This window comes from Callospermophilus lateralis, chromosome 6 (genome assembly GCF_048772815.1).
Source record: "Callospermophilus lateralis isolate mCalLat2 chromosome 6, mCalLat2.hap1, whole genome shotgun sequence".
Lineage (NCBI taxonomy): Eukaryota > Metazoa > Chordata > Mammalia > Rodentia > Sciuridae > Callospermophilus > Callospermophilus lateralis.
The window spans coordinates 147,920,954-147,939,119 of NC_135310.1; the positions used below are offsets into that span (position 1 = coordinate 147,920,954).

At 39.2% G+C, this 18,166-nt stretch overlaps 1 protein-coding gene across 1 annotated transcript; it reads right to left on the bottom strand.

Annotated features, from left to right (window-relative positions):
• Positions 1-883: 883 nt before the first annotated feature.
• Elovl2 (ELOVL fatty acid elongase 2) lies at positions 884-16,199 on the bottom strand. The gene is made up of 7 exons (XM_076857908.1): positions 16,169-16,199; positions 12,040-12,227; positions 9,118-9,195; positions 5,460-5,631; positions 3,182-3,306; positions 2,583-2,717; positions 884-1,009 (listed from the first exon to the last, which is right to left on the bottom strand). The coding sequence occupies exons 1-7, from the start codon at positions 16,182-16,184 to the stop codon at positions 884-886; spliced, it is 840 nt and encodes a 279-aa protein (XP_076714023.1). The 5' UTR covers positions 16,185-16,199.
• Positions 16,200-18,166: the final 1,967 nt, after the last annotated feature.

An 18,166-nucleotide genomic window follows, 5' to 3' on the forward strand; every position in this document is an offset into this window, starting at 1 on the left:
GACTTACCCCCATTTCTCTGTGAATTAGGATTGTAAGGGTTCCGGTGGCACAGACATTGTAGGAAAAGGGTGGGCTGGACTGCAGTCCTTCTTCACAAAGAAACAAGCAGCCAGTTTGAGAAACAGCTTTAGTCTGGAGCTCAGACCTTAACTAACCTAGGCTAGCTAACAAGGGAGATGGACATGAATATTTAAATTGTTAAGGAAACCAAATTAAAACAGGGAGACTCCTGTATCCAAAGCCCCTGAGAAATGGATTTCGCAGAAAATTTTCAAAATAATTTTAAGATTAGTTATTCTAAACAAAAGATTAACAAATTTCATTGCCAGATTACTAATTTAGAATCAGAAGTGGTTGTGACAGTTTGATAAACAAGGCTCTGGCCTGAGAGGTTTGACTAGATTTTTGTCTTCACTTTCTGATCCCATTTTAATATTTTCTGGGGTTGATTCCTTTATGCACTGACGATTATTGCTTACTGTATATTAGATCATGTCGATATTTACAATACAACGTTTTGTTTGACAGTTTAATCTGAACAACACTCCACTTGAAGACTTGCCATGAACGACAGTGCCCCACGCCTCCTGGCCTTGGACGTGTGTGTGGCGTTAGAGTGCACCTAGGAAGGGTGAGTCTGCGCGGCGGGAGGAGGGAGAAGGGCATCTGCTCTCAAGTTTCAGGGTCCAGCATCACCTCGATGCTGACCAAAGCATTAACGGATTAACCTGGTAGCAATATATTAATACATTCTGGTACAAATGATTTATAAACTCAGAAGAAATTAGTTTATGCTAAAACATACAACTTTCAATTCAGTCTTTGCTTTAAAACAAGCGGACTTGTTGGGCTGGTGCCAGGCATGCATTCCCTGTCACTCTGTCATTGGGCTTTCTTGCTTATCACTCCATTCACTTCGGCGAAGCAGGCTTTGGAAAAACCATTTCTGACTTCTTTTCCTGCAGGCAGCTCTTGCATGTCTTTTTTCATTGGCTTTTTTCGGTATGTCTGTTGGGTGTGTATATATAGGAGAGAGAAAGAAAAAAGATTCCTTAGTAAGACCTTATCTCTAAGGCTGCATATGGTTAAAACAGTCCATGAATTTCTTAGGCACTGGACTTTCTCCTAGGAATTCGTGTTTGAAATATGACCATGTTTAAGCCCCTAGTTAAAAACAGGGTAAAAGCAAGACAAATGTGTGAATGTTAATGAGAGGTTCCCTTCATCTTATATTAGGTCAGGATTTCCAAATTAAGGGATTAGCACTGAAATTCTTCTGCATTAGTTTCTTACTTGGAAAGGATATAGTTTTTTAAAAAGATACTTCAAGTGAAAAAGTGCTATTTTATTCTAAAAGACCAACATCTGGGTTATTGGATTGATTTGGCTTCAGAGTATCCTCCATTTTTGGTGCTGGAATCCGGGCCTCATGTGTACTAAGCACTGCTCTCCCCAGTGAGCATAACCCCAGCTGGGCATAGCCTTCCTTCCATGATAACTATCATCTCATTTTTACTTTTTTATTTTTTAAAAGCAATAGTATTAAGAGTCAAGACTGTACTTACAGACTCAGCGTCAGGACTGAGATTTGATTTGAGCCAGCGTGTGGGGCTCAGGCTTCCATTGCCATTATCTACCGCTGCTGGGCTTCTACTTACTGGCCAGGATTAAAATCCAGCACCCCAAACTCCCCACTTTCCTTTAACACTCCTCTGTGTGTGTGGCTTTGTTTGGATCTGTCGACTATTATATCTTAAGAGACAAAGCCTAGTCAGTCCAATTTCAGAAACACAAAATCTAAAAAGATGTCAAAGGTTTAGTCCTCCAGTTGGACTCTGTATTTGCATAAAACAATGGTGAGTTCTCTTGTTCAGCAAACTAAAAAATAAGAGCATTTCTTGTTCAAAAGAAAACGCAAATGAATATAATTTCAGAGGTACTGTTTTGAATGTAAATATGCCTTTTTTTTTTTTTTAAAGGAAGCATTCCATTTCCCCAGCTCACAAAGGAGTGCAATTTAAAATCTGCAACCCGCTGAGGCCTATGCTCTGTCATAGCTTTCATAGGTTCTTGCAAAACAGTCACTTTGAAATTGCATTCTGAAGCTCTAATTGTTAAAAAGAAAATGACACTTAACAAAAAGCCAGTGTAACCTTTCCATACTAATTGGCCTTAAGGAATTTTATCCAAATGATCTATAACACCATGATATATAAAAAAATAATGTCCCATTTTTTCTCCATTCATGAAAGTTTCTTAGATCTGTCTCACACCTGATTAATTTTCAGAATGCAAATACATGATGCAAACAATATAACTCGGTATTTCCGATAAATGTTTTTCAATGCAATGCACATGAAGTTTTAGTAGAATGCCCCCTAGACTATTAACTGTGGTTTTTCTTTGAGTAGGAGGCCATAGGGAGAGAAATCAGAATGCAAGTTTTACTTTTTCATTTACAGACCCATCATCTAAATTCATCCACAAGCATCTGCTTAATATTTAATCAGTAAAATTACAAACATATAATGCAAAGTGCACATATACGGTGTTTTGCTACAAATATTTCTATTTCACATACCTGAACATAAAAATTTAAGAACAGGACGACTAGTGTCATCATATAGGAGGACTGGAAGATGAGGCAACCAAAGGGGAAGCCACAGGGCTTCACGACGGCACTCAGCGTGTGGGTGATGGTGAGCAGGAACTGCACCTGCAGGGGCACAGAGGGCCAGAGTGAGTGAGTTCCGCTCCCCCGGGGCCCGGGGCCCTCCTCAGTTAGGTCAATTCCTGTCATGCTCTACATTTTGCAGGAATAAAACAAGCACAATGCTGAGGCAGCCCACTATCCTATCCAGGAACTATCTGAACTTAGTAATGGCAATGTTATATAATTACCAATATAAGTTTCTTATGAAGAAGCAGCAGCTAAAGTTATTTAAATAAAAATGTTTAGCTTATAATTTAAAAAAAAAATTCATCTATATTTCACAGCAAGGATCTTCTCATCATAAATTGTATATATACAAACATTTTAATTCACAAAATAATTCTTAAAGGCTCTTAGAGAAAAATGGGCATCCTCATCACATGCAGAGAGGCCTCTGATGTCCAAAAGACAGATTCCTACTTCCTGCTCCTCCATGAGCCATGTGGAGAGAGCTGGGAGTGACATACCAGCTGAGCCTGTGTGAGATATTTCTTCCACCAAAGGTACTTGTGCATGGATGGAAACACAGAGAGTCCATAATAGGAGTACATTAGAATGTGGATAAAGCTGTTCAGTGTTGGTCCAAAGAAACCTAGGAAAGTATAGCATGAGTTACTATTTTATAAAATAAGACTGTTCATTCTCCTTTGTCTAGTGATATTCTTCCTGTGCATAATAACTAAAAATTAACAGGTAAAGGACAATCATATGATGAACTTCATACTGATAAATTCCCCAATTGTTGTGCTATTGCCCTAAGATTTGGCAGAAACTTCTGGATCGAAGTAAACTGGGATACTTTTTCAGCCAGAGTGCCACCCAGTTCTTATTTGCAAAGTTTTAACTGTCTCTTTGTCATTACAATAGCTAATGGGGGTGCGGGGGCAGATAGCTTAGGGTTAGAGGCAGAGTTCTTCTTAACCAGAACTATCTTTGACTAAACCTTGGATGGGAAAAAGCCTCCTGTGGGCAGCAGGTTATCATTCAGGGAAAGAGTGCTTGTCCAGGGTGCACAAGCTGTTACGACACTTGGATTTATATAGAAAACATAGATACGGTATGAGTATCAGGAGACACGTTAGAAATAAAAACTCAAGTAAATATCACTATCAATTAGTGAATGATCATTGCTTAAGGTTTTTATAATACTCTTGAGTGGAAACTATCACATTATTTATAGGACTTTTTTACACAATGATTTAAGATTTAGGTACTAATTTGTAATGAAACTTGACAATAAATACTTAACCTTTGCAATTCTCCTTTGATAGTTATTATAGTCTTCTTTAAGTATCAAATTTGTAAAAAAGTAGATTCTATCTAGGAGGAGTGTGGAAAGTATTCCTTTCTGCCTACTGCATCCCTACCAGTTTCCCTCCTGACACTAGTTTTTATTTGCATCTTCAGTGATATAAAGTGGTCCCTGACCTGATAGCTTTACTTCAACCCTATGATGGTGTGAAAGTGATGCAGTCAGTAGAAACCACAACTAGGATTCTGAGTGTTATCCAGGGGGCTAGTGGTATGTGCTGTAATACTCATGATGCTGGGGAGCTGCAGCTCTCAGGCAACCCTGGGGTCGCAGGAGGAACAACCCACACTACCAACATGCTGTGCTGCTGTTGGGATGTTTGACAGGTTGGTTGTATTAAGTGTTTTTGACTTATGAAATTTTTAACTCACAGTGGGTATACCAGGATGTGGCTCCATACATCTGCACTCCATATTTTCTTGGGATTGTTTTCTATTTCCACAAAGACATTGAATTGTAAAACAAAAGAATTTTCTTAAATTTTACCTGTTCTGATTTTTCATAGGATATTTTCAACACATTATAAAATAGAAACTCCTGTTCTTTCCAGCTCAGTGCTTCTCAAACTGCAGTATGTGACTGATGCAGTAATGAGGTCAGTGCAGTGAGAACTGTCTGCTTTTTGTATTTTGACAAGTGAAATAGAATTTACCAAGAAAAACCAAAAAACAACAACAACAAAAAAAAACCCACAGTGAATACTTTTACCTGAAATTTTTGTTTCATGAAAAATTGTGTATACCACAGTTGGCCAAGTGAGGTGCACACCTGTAAGCCCCTCAACTTGGGAGGCTGAGGCAGGAGGATTGCAAGTTCAAAGCCATTCTTGATAACTTAGCAAGACCCTCTTTCAAAATAGGGATGGGGATATAGCTCAGTGGTTAAATGCTCCTGGGTTTAATCCCTGATTTTAATAAGAAAAAAAGTCACAGTATATATTTAATGAAATTTTTGTTTCACACACAACACATAATATGAATGAGTGGGCTGGATTGTGAAATAAAATATATTTTGTACTGCAGTTCTCAGTTAAAAAACAAAATTGAAAGTCATTGCTCTGGTGGGTCACACAAAGATGTTATCTTAATTATTCAGAATGTAAAAATAAGCCCTAAGAGCTGAAATAACTCTATATCACAGCCAAGTGGCAACTCTTGATGGTGTCACTTTCCATAGGAGCCAAATAGCACCTATACCAGAGTTGGTCTGCTCTGGCTGGGTATGTGTCTTTGCCTTCTGATAGCTGGTGTATGGGAAAGAAAATATTTTTAAAACTTAAAATTACATTCAAATTTTGCCAGCATCAAAGGATAGAAATTCAAAGGCCACTAGTGAGCACCTGCTTCCACAGCCCCACTCCCCGCCCAATATGCAGGCCCTTGGGTGGCCTGCGAGAGCCATGGCATAGGACCAGAAACCAGCAGGGAACTTACTCTGTCCACAGGGTATCCAGTTCAAGACACACCACCAGATGTTAAACATGGAGGCATGATGGTAGACATGAAGGAAAGTGATCTGATTTGTCTTTTTTCGTAAAACAAAGAAAATTGTGTCCAGGAACTCGACTAATTTGGAGAAGTAGTACCACCATAGCACCTTGGCTACCTATAAAAATTTAAAAAGGGGAGAAAGGTGTGAGAAGTGAAAATGTCCCTGCATAGCCCTACTGCTGAGCCTGCCTTCCATACACCATCTGTGCATTACCAACGTGTGTCTTGTTCTCGGACTACTTACTGCTAGTCCAGAGTCTTTGCCTCCAGTTTCTCCTCATTCTAGGCAGTATACCCTGCTCCAGTGAAAGTCGGATTTTCTTCCCAAAATACCTATGTGTCCAAGTTACCACTCAGCACCTACAAAACTAAGTGGATTCCTCATCACTGTAGTCTGGTACCATGTAAGTCATCTGCATTCTCCTACTAGAGTGCCAAGGACTCCTCTTCCTGCATCCACACTCCTGTCCTACCTCCATCCAGGTCAGTCATGTTTTAGTCATCCTTTATTAATACTCCTTCAATGCCACCACCTCCTCTGGAACTTGCCCAGTCTTTTCCTTTCCTTTGGTGGAACCAGTGGCTTCATGTATAGTCTTAAATTACTTGCCTACATGTCTATAATCAACCACCATTAAAGTCTAGCAAGTGTTGGACTGCATATAACTCAGAGGCAGAGACGGTCTCATTCAGACTTGTGCAGTATGTAGCTCAACAGGTCATTACTGTTTGTTATACTAAATTATAATTCTTCTGTGCTCTAATGTACCTGTTTCTCTCAAACATTATATTACCCAAAGAAAGTCTGACGACATCATTTATACCTCTGAGAGGAAGATATTAAAAGTCAAGAAGTACTTTGTCCTTACTAACATTGGTAGGTGGTATTAACAATTTGCTTTCCTTCCAATGCCCTTTACATAGTCTTATCTACCTAGAAATACCTCTTTAGTTAAGAGCATGGAGTTTTTTTTTTGTTTGTTTTTAATGTATTTATTTATGCATTGTAGTTATTCCTAATTGTTGGGTTTATGTCAACATACATGCATGGAATTTTGTCCATTTCAGTCCTCAGTGCCTCCTCTTTCCCTCCCCACCCCCACTGGTCTTACATTTATTATTATTATTAAAGATATTGTGTCCATCTACAACTAAAAATATTTTCATGTGGTGCACGTGCAAGGCAAGTGCTCTACCACTGAGCTACAGCCCCTCTTATAATTGGTGCTTTATAGATATACATAAATGGGGAATTCACTTGTGATATACAGGCTTGCATAATTCTGTCCACTTCATTCTGCATTTCCTCCCTTTTCCAGTCCCTCCTCCTACTCCACTGATTTTCCTATAATATCTGACCCACCCTTGGCCCTCCACTTTTTCCCCTTATTTTGCTCTAGCTTCCGCAAAAGGAGCTTGGTGATTTAAACATATTTTTGAAGAGGTTAGATAATAGGAATCTTGAAATTAGATTATCATGCTATACTGTCTACTTCTCAAGACATTCATGAGATAGTGGCATTCATCTTAATGTCTGGAACAATTAGCCTTCAGAAATATTAATACATTTAGAATGGCAACTTTGAGAAAACTCTTTTCCCAATATGCACCAGCCTGTAATAGTGCATTAGAAATAAAATGGGTATAGAGAAACCTACATCTTACTTTAAAACATATATCTTTTATTGATAACCCATCAAAGTCTTTTATTACAGAATTTCAAACATTCTCTAATACAGGAAGAATAACTGTGTCCATCATTAAACTTTGAGAATTTTCAATATGACTCCAATTTTAGTTTCTCAATTCCTAAAACTTTTTTGTGGGGTAGATCATTATAAGCAATTTCAAGACATCATTTTATCTATAAATATTCCTAATGAACTTTTATTTTAACAAACCATGAGTCATTATCTTGTCCAGTACAATTAATTTCTAAATATCTTCTAATAGCCTTTCTTATTTAAATTAGGATCCAAACAAGGTCCGCACTGAATTTTTATTGATATGGTCTTAAAGTTTTTCATCTTGTTCCTTCCTTTTATCCCCATTCCCCATCTTTTTTTTCTTAAAACTCCCATCAGTTATACAGAATTCCTGATATTTTGGATTTGGATGTTTATTTTCTCTAACCATCTCTGCCATATCTCTAACTTGAAATTAGATTTTTAATTATTTTTTTGTAAATATACCAAATAATGAACACTAGCTACTCATCACTGAATTTCAAGAATTTTCAGTATGACTTTTGTTTTCTTGATTCTAATTCCCACCACTTTCTTTGGCAGGGGCTGGGGAGTAGACATCAACACGCAGGTCTGCCAGGTAGGATTTCTGTTGTTTCAAGGTCACTTCCCTCCTATCGTCTGGTGCTTCCTCGCTGCTCCAGTGATGTTCAGAGGGGCAGTGAGCTTGGGTATGTAGGAGGTACAAAAATGGCAATTTTTTCTGTTATTTGTTTTTTTTTTTTTTTTTTTTCCTACAACACCCTTTTCATCTATTTGGAAACTTGGATATAAAAGGAAAAATGAGTAAGATGGTCTGGCAACTTTCATAAGTTTTTTTTTAAACTTCAATTTTAAAAATACATTTACTATGTTTCAGTCCATCCCAGTCAATGTTCTTTTTGATAGTGTCCCATCGCCAGTGGGCATTCCTTCAAGGTGGCCCCTTCATGTCATGATGCTTATGATGTTTCTTTGCTTTGGGTCACTGGATGTCCTGGGTTTACCTGAAATACATTTTCTGCCCCAAACTGAAATTTGGCCACTTAGCTCTAAGAACCCTCATTCCTTGGGGTAGAAAATTATATTTTGAGAGCACATCTGGATAAGCATGGCTCACTGCTCTGGGCTGTCATAGACAAAGCAAATATTTTTTTAAGATGTATAATTTTATTATTTCTAATTTGTATGGTTACTGGGTTTTAGTTTAACTTTTAAAAATGTCTGTTTCAAATATTAGTTACTTATATAACTTATTTTATCCTAAAATATCCCTGTAAGAGTCTCAGAATAGTAATATCTTTAAAAGGATTTTTTGTTGCTATCTCATTAGGGACATCCACTCAAAACCTTTTAAGTGGCCATGTCCTTACTTAATTACAGGTATACTCGATTTGTTTCTAAATTTTTGGGGGGAAGATGCTTTACTTTCTTTTTACAATTACATAAAACAGTTAATAGTTCCAAAATATAATACAAGGTACACTGACTCTAGCTTCCATCCCTATCCCTCTGACCTGTGTCTCTCAAACAATTTAGAATAGCTTTTGGTTTATCCTGCCATTGTTTCAAGAATATAAGTAAATACACATAATATCTTGACTATAGGTGCTATACAATAACCATGGTCTGCAAGCAAAGAACCTCGAGATGATTCTGTAACATAGACGCCCTTGTTCCATTCTGTGGATGTGCCATGGTTTATTCAACCAGTGCCCTTCAGATGAACATTCAGAAGATATTTTTGTTACCAAACATTTCTACTGGAACAGGAACCCATTATCTCATCCCAGCCCACCCTCACATGTGGAGGAAGAGCCTCCTCTCCTTTCAGTGAGAAACAGAAACAAGGCAGCCATCTGTTACCAACAGCTCACCCTGATATCGCCTTCCCCAGCACTGGTGAGATCTTGACACTGTAAGTTGTAGCCTCCTTCCCAACTGGAGAGAATGAGCTGCCAAGGAATCAAGAAAGGAGGGATGGTTCAACATAAGAATTTGGAAGCAATTTCCCTTTTTTTAAACATACATGTCAATAATGGAGTGTATTACACTCATTATTGGCAACCATTCAAGGTTTGCGTACAAATGTCCCAAATTTTGCATTTAATCCAACCCTGTCGTTAAACTGAAACCAGTGGTTTTCTTTACAAAATTTTGTGTAATCATCTAGTTATCTATTTCAACAACTAAGATGTAGAATTAATTGAATAAAAATTGAGTAAGGAAAGCCGGGCACATGCCTATAATTGCAGTGGCTCAGAAGGATCATGAGTTCAAAGCCAGCCTCGGCAAAAGTAAGGTGCTAAGCAACTCAGTGAGACCCTTCTCTAAATAAAATACAAAATAGGGCTGGGGATGTGGCTCTGTGATTGAGTGCCCCTGAGTTCAATCCTGAGTACTGCCCCCCCCCACCCAAAGTGTAAGGAAACCACTAAAATTTAATGTATTGTTTGTATAATTTCATGAAATATATACCTATTGTCATTTTAAAGATCAACCATTTTCTTCACCATATTTATGCTACTTGGTAAGTTTCGTGATTAGTTAAAATCTTCTTACTCTTAAAGCAAAACAAACAAAAACCACAAACAGAGCTCTGCAAAACCTATGCTGCTTCCAGCTCCTCTGTGTCTAGAGTCTTTGCCAGACACCCTGTGTATAGTACTTGATGGGTGAATGGTCTGTTCAGAGTTACACGGCTAGAGGTGGGAGAACCATTTGACTAAAGATCAGACTTCCTAAATCACTGTTCTTTCTCAACCTGGTAAGAAAATGTTAAATTTTCTCCCTGTAAAAATGCAAGATTCTGGAACATAAGGCATTTGGCTATGATTCCACAAAGTATAACAGGCAAAAGGCCCAGTATTTCCTGCTGTCCTAGAGATTGTAAAGGTATAGATCTGTTAAAAAGAGATGGACTACTGACTTAACATTTAGAACCTTTGTCTTTTTTTTCACTGTTCTGATGATTCTCTTTTAAGAAAACACCTTTAAGTTACCATAATTAAAGATTATCAGGACAAACAAATCCAGTGAAGGAAGACTTGGATTTTCCTGATGGGGAAATTACCTGACTGGTAATAGAGCCTAACAAATCCCAGGGCTGTAAGCTCCTGTTCTTACCAGGGAACAGTGACAAGCTAGACAGATCTAGGGACTACTCTAGAGGATACGCCAATTTTATGTTGGTGCATTTTTTCAAACTAAGAAAGCTGTTCAACTTTGTGTACAATTGACTTAAAAATTTATGGTTAGGCTGCAGTTTTGTAGCATGGAGTTCTAATCGCTATTCTCTATGCTAAAAAAAAAAAAAAAGTCATGGAGCAAGCCAGGGCACGTTCTCTATGACAGACTGCTTTAACCAGATTTAGTCAGGCTGATCCCATCCATGTGTCACCTGTCAGAGCTACCTGCATAGCAGAATAAGCAGCCAAGCCACAAAATGATCCAGTGTGAGACAGAACTTCCTGAGTCCCCTAACTTCATGGGTATAGGACAGCTATGTTGAAGAAAATGAAACAAGTCTGTCAAATAGGGTTAGCCTTGGGAGGTGTAAACTAAATCACTCCAGAACATCCCTAGAGTTCATCCACTGCCCTAATCCAAGTTCAGTTCAGTTTACTTTTACAGATCTAGCAACTTGCCTTTACCTTGTCTAAGGGACAGTCTTTCTTTGCTACACAGAGAAATTAAACCATAAATCACTACTATGCAAACTCGTCTAGTGCACTAAAAATCATCTTGTAAAGAATCCAAAATAAAAAACTTTTTTCAGTACCAGGTAAAATTAGGATTTTAGAGTTGTCAGCATGGCTTTCCTGATCCCAAATTCCATCTCTTGAATTCTGATGCCTAAAATTTCATTAGAGATTCATTCCACTCACTCAAGATAATGGCTATTATACATTATTAGAATGGTACATATTAGAAGTCTGGTGCGGTGGAGTGCATCTGTAATCCCAGGGACTTGGGAGGCTGAGGTGAGGCAGGAAGACTTCAATTGCCAGACCCTCTCTCAAAAAAGAAAAAAGGTAAGGAATGGGAGAATGTTCCTCAATGAAAAGGTACACTTGAGTTTAATTCCCCATATTACAAAAAAAGTGCATATTAGAATAATGCACAGAATAAACTCCAGATGAGAGAACCTATATTTTAAGGCAAGGATTTAATTCAAACACAGCAGAAAGTTTTGGTCATTATCAGTCATGTATAAATCCTACTTTTTGTTTCCATTGTATCTCCATCTTTGCTACAGCAAGTTTAATACTTTTAGATTTTGCCTAGTATAATAGTAACTGCTGGTTGAATAGGCAGGGTAATCATTACGTGTTCCTCTTCTCATAAAATCATTTGGGTCTGGTGCATGCTGCAGCTTGGCAACTGGAGCCAAGTGGAATGCCAACTTGGGCCTCCAGAAGTCAGTCTTGAGGGACAACTGACAAAGATGTGGTTGCATTCTTTAAGGGTAGGTGTGTACACATAACATTTATATGCATGTATATTTGCATTTCAGTGAAACTAACTGAATTTGACGTTAAAAAACACATGATCTTTAAAGGCCCATTCAAATTTAAATGATTCCAAATTGCAATTTGACTAAGGATTAAAGAATAGGCCTAAAATGGGATAAGAAAAGTTCAAGTTAGAAACAAAGACTTCCAGAACTTTGGGAAGGAACCATGTCAAATGCTGGAACAAGTTCTTGAGATCTTAACAGTAATGACAGCGTTCTGGTAGGCCAGATGTGACTGCTTCCTAAATTCACTGGGCCACCAACTCCAGCCAGAGATGCTTACCTCTACTAACATGTAGGCGGAGAGAAGTGTGATTCCAAGATTATATAAGGTGAGGATTCCCCTGAGAGAAAAAGCAGGTCTGTTCTTCATGTATTTGTTACCCAGCCATATTGAAAGCAAATATATGACAGTAAGAACAAAGGTAGGCAGGTAAGAGTCCAACATGAACCACCCTCTGACTCGGGAATCTGAAAAGAAGCACACAGAATCCCGAGGAACGAGGTTTTGGTTAGCAATACTTTTTTTATACAGCATTTCCCCCATGTACTTTTTTTTTTAATGATACATACACCAATTTAATGCCTTTTTTCATTTTCACTAAGCACTTACCACCACATACCATAGTCGAAACTTTTTTGGTCTTTTTTCCTTTACAATTTCATGGATAGATTTATTCTTACTGTAGGTTTTAGCAACCTCAGCATGGATTATTTTTAGTGATGCTGGCAAATTTGAGTCTACCAATCTTGCACAGTGGGGCCATTATTAAGTAAAACAAGGGCTGTGATTACACTGTCCATGTGATAACCAAGAAGGCTACATATCCACCACCTCCCCCATTATTCATTGCTAACACCCATCCCCCATAGGGAAAATCTGGATAGTCAGAAGGCATATTTTTATTATACCCTAATTTCTAAAAACCACATTGCCTAGAATCATTTATACAATAAACCAGGAGTGGGTATATTATCCTAAACAGCATCCTGGGATTATAATACAGCCAAAGATAGCAAAGGCTTGGAGCTGATGATTGAGAAGTGAGAGAAGAAAACAAAGACAGGAAGAATGAACAGCAGGGAGGTGAGAGCCTGGGTACATCAAGTGCCCTGAATCTCTAAAAACCTGAAAAAAGTCCATGTGATAGCTTCATCATAGAACTGTTAACACCTGGGAACAATTGTAGACACAATGACTTGCTCTTTTTGTTTAAAGACCCAGAATTACAAAAATGGCATACTGTTCTTATTCTCCATAAACAGTTTAAGGAGCTGGTTTTGCCAATAGGCAATGCCCTTTCCTTGATCGACTCCCCTAGTCTTAGTCCCTCTTCCTACTACTCCCACTCTATCTACCAACCTTTAGTTAGACCACCTGTCCTAAAGGCGGCACCATTTTTTGGAAAAAGTGCCTTGAGACCGGTGCCATTCCTTACTCTGTACGCTTTTCCCCCTGGCAATAAAGATAACTCTCACCCACCTCCCTCTTAATAACCAAAGCCTGTGCTATGTGCCACTTCCTGATGTTCATTTCTGTGTAAAAAGTCATCCTTGCGGGCTGGGCTATAGCTCAGCGGTAGAGCACTTGCCTTGCATGCTTGAGGCACTGGGTTCGATCCTCAGCACCCACATAAAATGTATCTAACTTAAAAAAAACTTAAAGAGTCATACTTTCTTGCCCAGATAAAAGGCCCTGCCTTCTGAAGGAAGCTTTTTCCTACTGTTTCATAACTACAGCTCCTCATTTACATAACAAGATGATTTTATTATGGCTATAACTGTTTCTGAGCATTTATTCTGTTCCGAAGCCTGCATTAGTTTATTCTCAAAGCAATCCTATTATATAGGTGATATTATCCCCCAGTTTGCTTTTGAGGAAAAGTAACTTATACTATCTCTATATGGTGGTGTATCCACCAAAAGATATGACAAAGCCCTAACTCCTGGTATCTGAATGTCACCTAATTTGGAAATGGGTCTTTGTAAATGTAACTGAGTTAAGTTGAGGCCATACTGAATTAGGGTGAGTGATGTCCTCTAAAGGGGGGAGGTTTGGATACAGGGACACAGAAGAGAGAATCACGTGGAGGCTAATGATGTATCAACAAGCCATGGAACCCCAAGGATTGACAACAACCACCAGAAACTCAGAAGCACAGAAGAGATTCTTCCTTATCACCTCAGGGGGGGAGAGGCCCTGCCAACACCTCAATTTCAGACTGCTGGCTTCCAAAACAGAATAAATTTGTTATTTTAACCCTCTAGTTTGCAGTACTTTGTTATAGTAAGCTCTAGGAAAAGAGCACATCTGAAATAATTGGAAAGCTGTTACCTTTCCAACTCTAGTATATGCACTAGGAGACAGTGAGCAGGTCTTATTAAAAATGTTGTATCTAAAAATTTTTGCTACAGTTCTTAAGAATGGTCATAATGCTCCAATAAAAACATGGGAACAAATGTAATGTTTCTTACCTTTGAGAACCTGAGAAATATTAGCTCTACATCTGTGTCAGGTACTGATACCACGTGTACATAATCAGAAGACGGGACACCTAGAAGCTTAATGGGTTTCATGCCAGGCAATTTAAGCTAGGGTCCCTTGAGGAAGGAAAAAGGATTGATACTGAGCACCCTGTCACCGGGGAGGATGTGTGATTCAGGTGTCAACTGTACAACCTCCTTGCTACAGAGGAGAGCTTCCATTAAAAGCTGAGAAAACGAATGCAGTCCTTTCCTCCACAGAGCTCATATCCACGTAACTCCACATCATGCTGATCTTACTGATAGCGAAGTTCAGTGTGAACTTGGCTCAGAGATGACGTTTTTGACTCCAGTAGAAAGCCAGTCACCTAATTCATAGTTCCTCCCAGTATCCTGCAGGCCTAGGCAGGAGGTTGCACCCTCTACCCTGACCTCCTTTACACCCACTAGACCTGCAAGGTATGGAATACATCAAAGTAGGTACACAGACAGATCCTTTGTCCTGGTTACCCACAGGATCACCAAGAGGAGAGAATATGGAAAAAGTTTTTTTTTTTTTTTTAAAAGCAATCCATGACACACACACGTATAATTTTTTTCACACTGGGGATTCAACCCAGGGCTGCTTTACCATTAAGCTACATCCCCAGCCTTTTTTATTTTGAGACAGGGTTTTGCTAAGTTATTGAGGCTGTCCTCTGACTTGTGATCTTTCTGCCTAAGCCTCCCAAGTCACTGGGATTTCATGTGTGAGCCACTACTCCAACAGAGTATCATTACACCTATATAAATCATCACATTAACATGGAACCGTTTACAAAGCCTGTATAGAACTGGGGGTTGAGAGGGATCAAAACAATATCTAAGGAGGATATAGAGGGGGAAAAAAGGAAGTTTTCCTTTCTTTTCCACCTAACAGAGTTGAGGAAATAACTTGAGAGAACAATGGATTTTCTACAGGTTTGTGAACCAGCAAGGCTCAAGTGGAACAAAACATTTTGTCTAGAATTCATTCATTTGCAAAATATCTAGTGCCTATTACATTCCCAGAACTGTGATAAGCCCTGCAGAAAAGCAGCCCTGGTTTCTGCCTCATGGCACACCTGCTGAGGGTTAACAGTGGAGTGTGCCGAGAAGGAAGCTTGGTGAGAAGCCGCCACAGAGGAAAGAGCCTCACGTAAAGGGCACGTTTCAACTGGTATCTATCTCAAGTGGGAGAAGGAGCAGACCTGACTGGGAAGTGGAACGGGAATAGAAGGGAGGTCGTCCATGCTCAAGGAACAGCACATAAAGGAACTGTATGTATCTGAGGAATTAAAAGATGTTTCCAGTGCCTGGGTCAAAGCTGAGTAAGGAAGACTGGTGCAGCAGCTAGGGCTACATCATTCAAGAGTCTGTTGTCCATGACGAGAACTTTGGTCCAACCACAAGGGTAGTAGAAAGACACTGATGAACTGTAAGATAGAACACAGTAATGATTTGGGTCTTCAGAATATTATCCCAGCTGATGCTTCTTCATGAATGATCGGAAGGAGAGAGCTTGTTAGGAGCCATGACAGTCTAAATTGCTGGTGATGGAGGAATGATTGAGAATTCCAAGCTCATTCCAAAGGCCGGGGCAGAGAAAGTTCACCCGTGCTTAAAGGCAGGAATTCTACAGATGACCAGGCAGTGAAGAATGGAGAGGGAAGAGGAAAAGCTACAGAGGCACTGGAGGAAAACACTGCATGTCATTCACTGTGTTCCTGCTTCCTGCTCCCAGAACTCCAGTACCAGGTGAGGTCAAACAGGAGGAGAAATGGGCCCTGTGGGATGTTCTTGGAGGACATTAAAGGTGAGGGTGCTATACTGTTTTCAAGACACCAGAGACAACATAATCCTTTTCTATAATTAAATGGCATTTTTCCTGCTCTCAAGAGCTCACTCACCTCGAGGCCCAAACATATAATCCAAAAAAGCATTGATTTCATCATCGAAGGCCTTTAGATGCTCCTAAAAAGAGAAAGAAAACATTATTTAAGGTTATTCGTTTTTCAACTCTCAAAATGCTACTGCCCCAACACACAGTTACAGTCTCCAAGGGCCCAGCTTCAAGGAGTGTTGACTGCAAAGACTTAAACAGGAAATGCAGTCTCACCTTTCAAAAGCTTGCAGAGACTTGGAAGGAAACAATCTCTTTCATTTCTCATTTCCTGGAAAACAGACTTGTTGCATTTAAACTCAATGCCTTTTACCTCTGGAATGCAACTGTTCCATAAGCAACTCCCACTGATGCAACTGAGGAGCTATGTGTAAGCAACAGGGAAAGTCTTATGAAGAATATAAATGCAATTTTTAAATGGAAATTAAGCTGCATTATATTTCATGAGGCCAAATCTAAGTTTTAAAGAGGACTTTTTCAAGTAAGGAAATTGTGTACTACAGCTAATCTTTTTTAACTTTGTTTCAAAGTTTTTTTTTTTTTTTTTAACATCTACTTAATGTTATGGTAAAGAATGTCACTTGGGTGCACCAGATTAATTACTGTCGTCTTAACTGTTCTTGGCTGGGGATGAATATTGCTAAGCATCTTAAGTTGGCCACTGTCAATTTGATCTACCTCTGATCCATGCACTTCTGCTGTTACACTGTCCCTGACCCTCTACACACTGTAGGTCTAACACTCCTCCTCAAACAAAGGGGAGAAAAGAGCACAAGCCAGTGTTTCCAGAAGAGGATGGCTAACGAGGACTCTGGGCCAGCAGACTGGTCCCTGGCTGGCTGTGGGTTAAATGGCGCAGCCTCAGGAAGTTCACACAGAACAAGCTCTAGATTCAACAGCTGGAGTGACACCAAAAGAAAGCATAAGTGCCAGAGAGGAGGAAGAAATCTACTGGTGGCACCTGAAAAGAGGACCTGCCCAGGTGCAACTGGCATTAGCCACTTGGACTTGTTCTGGATTCGTGTCTTTGATGCTGAGAGAAATTTCCAGGGAATTTAGATCTCTGGGAACTTCAGGAAGCCTGGGAGGGAGGATGGGACTACATTTACTAGCACCTACTACTGCTGACCAAGGCATTAATGACTGTGTTTTCCTTATTTCATAACATCTTTATAAAAATTATTTTGGCTAAATCAAGCCTGAAAGTTTCTCAACAGTACTTTAAACTTTGGCTTCCATGTAGGGAGCCCTCCTGACTTGAGAAAGGTCAGTTACCTAACTTGTCAGTTACCTAACTTATCAGTGTGACAGCATAGGATCTGTGTGGTTGCTGGAATGGGCAGATCTGTCCAGAGGCCCATGATTCTCAACAGAGAAGGTTAAAGAACCTAAAGGATGTACCTGCCCATGTAGCGGATATCAATGAAATCTTCCATTGCCATGTCTGTGAACAAATATTTAACATTTTAGTTTGTTTGCTAAGGTTCAAAATCCATTTTCCAAAATTTGTAGAGCTAGTAAAACTAATTAAAAGGCCACAAAACTCACTCTATAAACTTGCAGAAACTTATTCAAAGTGAAAGAGTAGAAACAAAAGAAGTAAAGATATGAAGAAAAGCAGAAAATGCAAAAGATGAATATAAACGGCATTCTTTCATTCACTTATGTATTCATTTATTAACCCATTATTTGGGCTTTGCCACAAGCCAGTACTATGTTAGATGCTAAAGCACAAAGTCAAATGAGACACGGTTCCTGCATTCCAGTTTTCAGTCTAGAAAGACTAACCAGCAAGTAAATTGAAAATCTCAGTGCCAGTACTTAAATATTATGAGGGATTTACAGAGATGTACTATAAGAAGACAGAAAAGTACTTTAATTTAGATCTCCCCCAAAGAGAAAGCTTCCAGGAAGAGATAAAGCTGTTGCTGAATTTTGAAATATTCTTCCATCGTCTAGATGGAGGAAAGAAAGAGCACACCAGGGAGAGACAGGTGCTTGGACA